Here is an 8454-nt window from a genome sequence, read left to right as displayed (position 1 = left end):
ATGTTTTTAAAATTTAAAAAAAAAATTAAAATATATTCAAATATAAAATATTTTTTGTCTATTAAAAAAATATCTATTTTAAAAAATAAGTCAATCCAAACAAACTCTTAAGACTCGTCTAATGACCAAGGAATGCCATTATGCCACCAAATTAAAGGGATAGACTATTCACAAATTTACTCTCCTGTAATACGCCCTACTACTATTAGAATTGTTTTCTCTTTACCCCTCTTCCAAGGATAGCGTTAGCACCAATAATTTTAATAACACCTTTTTAAATGGCGCACTGAATGAAACTATATACATACAACAACCTCTTGGTTTTATCTCTTCTGATCCTACTCTTGTTTATAAATTAGACAAGACTATTTATGGCCTTAAATAAGTTATTATCGAAAATAACAATGATCAAATTGAATTCTTATTGTAGTTAAATTTTTTGTTTCCGTTAAAAGACCTTGAAGTATTATATTACTTTTTTATATTAGAATTTATTTATTTTTTCTTCCGGTGATTTACATGTATATTTCACAATCCAAGTATGTTAGTAATTTATTAGCATGTGCTGCCATGCATAATTTAAATGTTGTCCCTACCCTCATGTTATACATTACCAAACTGATACAACAAGGTTCAAAATTCTTAAAAGATGTCACATTATTAGGTAAGTAAGACTTACATAAATATAATAATATTATATTATTAATAGTTATAATAAAATAAAAAACATGTAAGACTCATCAAATATTTTTCTTTCTTTCTTTCCTTTCCTCCCTGATAGGAGTATTAGTGTAGCTGCTGTCTTAAGTTTTAAACAATTACTACTGAGTCAGTTAAAAGAGATTAGGAAATTAGTTGCTGTTTAGAGAAATCAGTTAGAAGTCAGTTAATAATTTAGTTTGCAATTCAATTTCTAAAGGTTAGTTACAAGTCTAAGTGATGCAACTTTTACAACCTTCTGGATATAGGTTCTCATTTATAAATATAAAGCTTTACTTACTCACTAGCAATGAAATCAGATCCAGTTTTTCCTCCTCTCTCTCTCTCTCTGAATCCCTGATTCTCAACTCAATCCCCTCTTCAAATCTCAGAGCTTATGGTGCCATAGTTTCCATAAAATTCAAGAAATCAAACTTGTTCAGCTGCAAGGTTCAACTACGATGCGCTAAGGATTCAAAATAACTCCAATTTCAATGAAATTAGATGAAGATAACTATCTACATTAAAAAGATTAGGTAGAGTCAACAATTGAAGGTAATGACATGCTGAATCACATCACAGAAAAAGAAATACTTTTGCAGTTTTTGATGTCGAAGAATAGTGGAGCCGGCATATATAGTGAATCCTAAATTTTAAAAATGAAAAAGTCAAGATGCACTCCTCAAATTATGGCTGTTAGTTTTAATGAGCAAATCGTTCACAACAAGAATGATTGAATGTGTGTATACATGTCATGTTTGGAAGAGATTGGAAGAACGTTTCTCTTCTCAAATCAAAGCCAAGGTAATATAGTTAAAGAATAAGCCGAGCACTATTTAAATTGGTGCCTTTGTTACTGAATATATCTTGTCAATAAAAGGAACAATAGATGCACTAGTCTCTGTAGGTAAATTTGTGAAAGAAAGTGACCATGTAAATGTGATGCTAAACGGATTGATTGAAGAATACTCGTTATTGATAATTTCACTTTTGACAACATCAAAATCTCAAAGTATAACTGTAGGCGAATTAGAAGCAATACTCCTATCACATGAAAGTATATTAGCAAGATTTCGAAAATCAAAAGCACTTATTCAGGCTAATTTAGCTCAGCACTACCAATTTAGACAAAATTAGCAAATGAGAGGTGGATTCGAAGGTGACTTCCGAAGCTGAGGTGGTAGAATATATAGAGGAAACAGAAATTCATACACTGGTGACAGAATGATGCAAGAATCATACAGTGGTAGTAGAAAAATGTTAGAACAGTACAATGAAGGAAGAGGAATGCAAGAACATGCCTATTATGGATATGGAAGGGGACAGTATGGAAGAGGTAGAATGAATGATGCAAGAAACTTTGTGAATGAAAGATCAGAATATGAGAAGTCACAATGTCAAGTATGCAATAAAATAGGTCACACAGCCAAAACATGTTGGTACAGTTGTACAGGTACAATGAAGACTACTATGAAGAAGACTACAGAAATACCAATTGGATTAACCAGCCTAAAGCCAACTTCGGTAATGTGCTAGCTGCACCAGCGACCATTGGAAATGGATCAGGTTTGAAAATCAATTTAGTTGGTAATTCGTGCTTTAAATCTGATTTGAGCTCTAAGCTGTTTTGGTTGAGAAAAATTCTGTTTGTGCATGAAATTACAAAGAACTTTATGAATGTCCACCAATTCTGCTGTGATAACAAAGTACTTTTCGAATTTCATGCTAATAAATGTTGTGTTAAATCACAAGAAACTAAAGAAATTGTGCTTTAAGGGAAGGTCGATAAAGGTCTTTATAAGTTTGTCAATTTTACTGCAATACACACACCACTAACAATTCATGTGACTACTCTAAACAACAAGAACAGTCTCCTAATATGGCATGCTAGATTAGGACATACTAACCAAAGTGTTTTATCAAAAGCCCTAAGTACTTGTTGTAATCTTTCTTTTCTAGCTAATAATAAAATAGATTACTCAGCCTATTGTATTGGGAAGTCCCATCATTTATCCTTTTCAACCTTACAAATAGTGTATACACAACCCTTACAACGTATATATACACACCTATATTTGATAATAATAAAAATTTATACTTTGTAAATTTCATTGATGCATTCTCAAAGGCTTTATCTTATTAAGTCTAGAGTTTAACTAAAATCAATTTTTAATCACTTTCAACAAATAATTGAGTTACAGTTAAACACAAAACTAAAAACAATACAAAATGATAATGCTGCTGAGTATGTTAGCTTATCTAAGATCTTGTAGGAAAGAGGGATCATACACAGGTTTTCTTTCCTCATGTACATCAATAAAATTGTTTTGTGATTTTTTAAAAGTATTGTTAATTTTTAATAAAAAAATTATAAAAAATATATATTTAATGAAAAATCACCAATTTTTATGTATAATAATATCTTATTTTTATAATTATGCTTGCAAAACATTACATCAAAATTTAATTTCTAAGATATTTTTTAAAAATATATATTTATTGTTAGATATTGTTGTCATGTGTTTAAATTATTTGAATACATTTTTGTTGATAATAAAATTCGAGTATATTTTTGTCAATATTTAAATAATTCGGGGACATTTTTGTGTTAACCCTTCTATAAAATACGTGAAGATAAATTGACTTTCTATCTTCTAAATCCTAATCCTAATTGTTTTCAAAAAATGATATTTATTCTTTGAAATATTTCTTTAAATAATTATTAATTTTTAAATTTTTTAAAAAATTATATTTATTAAGATTTAGTTTAATTTTTTATTTATATTTCTCTTTTATTTTTAAATTTTTTACATTATTAAATTTCTGTTAGTTATTTTATTTTGAAACATTAAAAGCACAGTTTTTTTAAAAAAAAAATACTCCAAACTAATTAAACACAAATTACTATCTTTTTATATGCACTTGACTTTATAGAATTATTTATTTATTTATTTATTTTTGTTAAGTATTGTTAGGTTTACTAACATTAATTCTAATACTCAACCAAGCTTGAAAGACAAAGACAAGAAAATAAAATAAAAATATATAAAGTAATTTGATTTATGATATAATTTTTTAGTTATATTCAAGACATATTTAAAATAATAAATAAAATATTTTTAAAATATATCCAAAAATATATATAATATAATTTTTTTGGTAAAATTAAGTAAACACATCTAAAATAATAAATAACAAATTAAATATTTTATAAACACATCTAAAATTATTAAAAATCATAAAAAGATAGATACTATCAAGCATAAAAATATCAATTACTCTGTTTATTTAGCTATGATAACTTTAAAATCATATTTATAAGAATGAAATTTTTTCTCTCAAATACAAACAAAAATATAGATTTAAAAAGACAATTTTTTATCACAAGAGATCAGAAAATGTTGTTTATAGTTTTTTAGTGGTGCCTTTCGAAAAAAATAATTTGATTTATGGTATAATTTTGAATTATATTCAAGGCACATTCAAAATAATAAATAATAAATAAAATATCTAAAATACACCCGAAAATACATATAATATAAATCTCTTTAATAAAATCATGTAAACACATCTAAAATAACAAATAATAAACTAAATATTTTGTAAACACATCTAGAATTATTAAAATTATAAAAGGATAGATGTGAAGATAACACTTACTATATTTATTTAGTTATGATAGCTTTAAAGTCATTTTTACAAGAATGAAATTTTCTCTTTCAAATACAAACAAAAACATATATAAGAAAGATAGAATCTTTTATTAGAGAAGGCGGAAAAGATAAATAGCATATTATACATCTAAATTCCAACCAAAATAAACGATTGGAACATGTATGGTGAAGATAGGAGAAGCATAGGATAGAAAAAGAGCGCGGTGCGAAGGAAGAGCGCAGCTCAAAGGAAAAGCGCAATGAGAGAAGAGCACGGGAAAGGTGAAGAATATAGGGCGAGGAAGGAGCGCTGCGCAGTAAGGGAAGAGCGCAGTAACGGAGAATGGATATGAGGTGTTGTGGATCTAAATTTTATGAGTAGGTGAAAAATGTATTTTGAGATATTTAAAGAGTATTTTGAGGTGTGTTAGGGTTTAAAAAGTATAAAATTGAATTGTTAAATTTTAGTTTTACTTAAATTATATTTTAAATTTGTACTTTAAATTAAAAAATATTAAATCTATTTGAATGTGTTGATTTTAATTTTTTTAAATTAATATAATAAAAAATTATTTGTTTAAAAGATAAATTTAAAAAAATTTAAATTAAATCAAAACTCCATGTAGGATGGCCCCGTTTGTCACGTAATTAAGACATTAACGTGCCACCTAGAAAGATTACCAACGGAGTTAATGCTAGGTTAATAGTTGAGTAATTTCGACACATAAATATCATCATTTATGAATAGAAAATTCATTTTCATCTTCTATAAATAAATTATTATTGCTAAATAATAATATTTTTAATATGCCTATGTTAAGATGTCTAAAGTAGCTATAATATTTTTAAAAATGTTATTAAAATTAAAATAATATTTTTTATTATTCAATAGTATTTTTTTTAAATATTATTAAAATATAAAAAGTATAACTTTAATTTTATATACTTGATAATTATCATAGTCATTGTAAACATAGGTAGACTAGAATAAAAAATGTTATTTATACACTAAAATTAGTCACTAAAATCAGCCACTAATGTATTTATGTATAAATATATGTGTGGTTTAATTTATTTTTAATGTGTATTTGTATTTGTATTTTTACCCTAAAAATTGTAACCATAAACAAATTGCTAGAGCTCAAAAAAGAAAAAGTAAGATATCTTTCTAAACAAATTGACAATATTTAGTAAATAGATCTATTTATGTTTAAAAAAATTTCTAAATTATATTCATTTGCTGAAAATTGCTAAACAACTTACTTAAACCAAAACAAAAAAATGACTGGTTGTCCCGATTTTATTTATTTATTTTATTAAAAAAAGGCTATTTCACTCTGGATTACAACTCAGCTACCTATTAGTGACAATTAAAGCTACAATATAAATTCAACTAGAGAACCTGGTCAAAACTAGGTGCCCAGCACCCTAGGAAATCAAGCCCAGAAACAAAAACAACAAGCATTACCAATTAAATAACTCCAAAAAATATAATTAATATTAATTAATGATGGAGATGATTGAAGTGCCTGTTGTGATTGTGGGTGCAGGTCCTGCTGGAATAGCAACCGCTGGGTGCCTCAACAGACTCAACATCGCTAACATTGTTCTTGAAAGAGATGATTGCAATGCATCTTTCTTTAGGAAAAGAGCCCATGATAATTTGAAACTCCACTTCGACAAAAAGTTTTGTAGCCTACCCCATTATCCAATTCCCGCTAGCTTACCAAACTTTATTACTAGGGTTCAGTTCTTGCGTTACATAGAGTCCTATGTTGCATATTTCAATGTTAATATCAAATATAACCGCACCGTGGACTCTGCTATTCTTTATGAACGGAGTGACAAATGGAGGGTCGTTGCAAAGGACACATCTTCCGGCACCTACGAGACATATGTTTCGGATTTCTTGGTGGTCGCGACCGGTGAAAATAGTGAAGGGTATATCCCTGAGATTGAGGGGCTTGAGAAGTATGAAGGGGTTTACATTCATTCTAGCAAGTATTTGAATGGAAGAGACACTTATGGAAAGAATGTTTTGGTTGTTGGATCTGGTAATTCTGGAATGGACATCGCTAATGATCTCTCAAATTGTGGTGCATATACATCTATTGTTGTCAGAAGCCCTGTAAGTTTTTTTTTTTTTTTTCATTCCAACTTTATTTACTTTATTTTCATGTGTGTTAAGGATCTTTTTGTTAGTTTTATAAGGTTGGGTTAGATTAACCTTAAAGTTAAAATGATTGGGTCAAAATGGTTAAGATGAAAATCTTATTCTATTTTATTTACCAGTTGATATAGTGATTATTATTATTCCTTTTAAAGTTAATTGAAAATTGGGAAAAAATAGTAATAACAAGAATTAGTTTTTAATTAGTTAATATTAGTCAATTTTTTATTGTAAAATTATGTTTTTAACTCTTATTTTTTGGAATGTTTAGCATCAAGATTTAGTTAGAATTTAGAATTTAAAATAAAAAATAATTTTAAAAAAATTAATTGATATATTTTTTGTTTCTAAGATTTGTAGTGTTTTTTAAAAATATTTTTAACATTTAATTTTATTCAATTTTGTCTCTAACATTTTGGATTCATTCAATTTTATCCTTAATATTTTCGATTTGTTTCGAAACCATTACTAAATATTTTTAATTTTGTCCCCAATATTTTAGATAAAATTAATGTCTACGGATAATTTTGATACAAATAAAAGATGTTAGAGATAAAATTAAATACAATTAAATATTAAAAATATTTAAAAAATTACAAATATTAAGAATAAAAAATATGATTTACCTTAATATATGTTAAATGGCTAAAAGATAGTTGGTTCTCTAATTAAATTCTTTAAATAGATGAAGAATGAATGAAGTAATTTTGTGTTATTCATTCATGGGTACGGTGGTGTATTCTAATTAAATAATATAATCATTTTGAAAAATACAAATAAAAAAGGAAAATTAGTTCTCCGTTTTTACACTGATTTGGTATCAACCTTTTTATATAACACAAAGAAATAGCGTTTCTCTTCCATCGATTGTAGTTACATGGTTCGAGATTTTAACTCTAAAATTAACTTGATGGAAAATTTGGCATTATTTGTTAGATGCATTTCTTTAGTAAGGAAACGATGTACGCGGGAATGTCGATGCTGAAACACTTTGAGGTAAAAACGGTGGACAAGTTCATGGTGCTCATGAGCAAACTAATGTATGGAAATATGTCTAAGTATGGTTTGATTAGACCAAAGGAGGGACCTTTTGCAATGAAAATCAAGAATGGAACTACTCCTATCATTGACATGGGTTGCGTCAAAAAGATTAAGAATCGCCAAGTGAAGGTAATTAATAATTATATTGATTTAGTGGTCAAGAGTTGTGGAATTTTTAATACATTGAATGTTTTGACTTTTGAGAAGTTTTTACTTTAAAAACTTCAAACCAAATTTTTTAAAAGATGTTGATTAACAAAGCTCGTGTATTAAGTCAATTCATACATCATGTCCATTGTAAAGAAAACTAAGTTGGCTTAATATATTTAAGCACAAGAGATTTCAGCTGGTTGCATCATATTTGGTATTAATTAGCGACATATATAAGTTAATTTGTTTCATAAATTAATTTCTCGAATAACAATGGATGCTGTGGAATTTATAATGATCTTCCTCTTCAATCAGGTCGTCCCTGCTATTTTAAACATTGAGGAAGCTAAAACAGTTCAATTTACCAATGGACAACGTGCTCAATTTGATATGATCATCTTTGCTACTGGATACAGAACCAATGTGCTCACGTGGCTTAAGGTGAATATTTATAATTCAAAAATATTTAGTATCAAAAAAATATTAGTAAAAAACTACTGTCAACACTTATTTTTTTATTTTATTTAATTTACTCTATTATAAATAAATGCATAATAAAATAAATTTAGATTATTTGAACGGATTATTTGTTGTCTTCTTAATAATACTGTTTTAATTTTTTTCACATAGAGATTAAATTAAATTGGTTGTTATAAATGTTATTAGAGCAAGCATTAGCGAACCGTGTTCTAAAAATATTAACTATTTTAAGTATATATTAAAATTAATTATTAAAATTAT

General features: G+C 26.9%; 1 protein-coding gene across 1 annotated transcript in view; it reads left to right on the top strand.

The window, feature by feature from the left end:
* Positions 1 to 5862: 5862 nt before the first annotated feature.
* The window catches only part of LOC107460555 (probable indole-3-pyruvate monooxygenase YUCCA10), a 3046-nt gene continuing 454 nt past the window's right edge, over positions 5863 to 8454 (top strand). Inside the window, exons 1-3 of the mRNA XM_021128710.2 lie at positions 5863 to 6480; positions 7459 to 7692; positions 8029 to 8154. Coding sequence (XP_020984369.2) covers positions 5863 to 6480; positions 7459 to 7692; positions 8029 to 8154 — 978 coding nt within the window. The remainder of the gene's footprint in view (positions 6481 to 7458; positions 7693 to 8028; positions 8155 to 8454) is intronic.

This window comes from Arachis duranensis, chromosome 8 (assembly GCF_000817695.3).
Source record: "Arachis duranensis cultivar V14167 chromosome 8, aradu.V14167.gnm2.J7QH, whole genome shotgun sequence".
Lineage (NCBI taxonomy): Eukaryota > Viridiplantae > Streptophyta > Magnoliopsida > Fabales > Fabaceae > Arachis > Arachis duranensis.
Note: the sequence above shows the minus strand (reverse complement) of the source record. Positions and strands in the feature narration are given on the sequence as shown.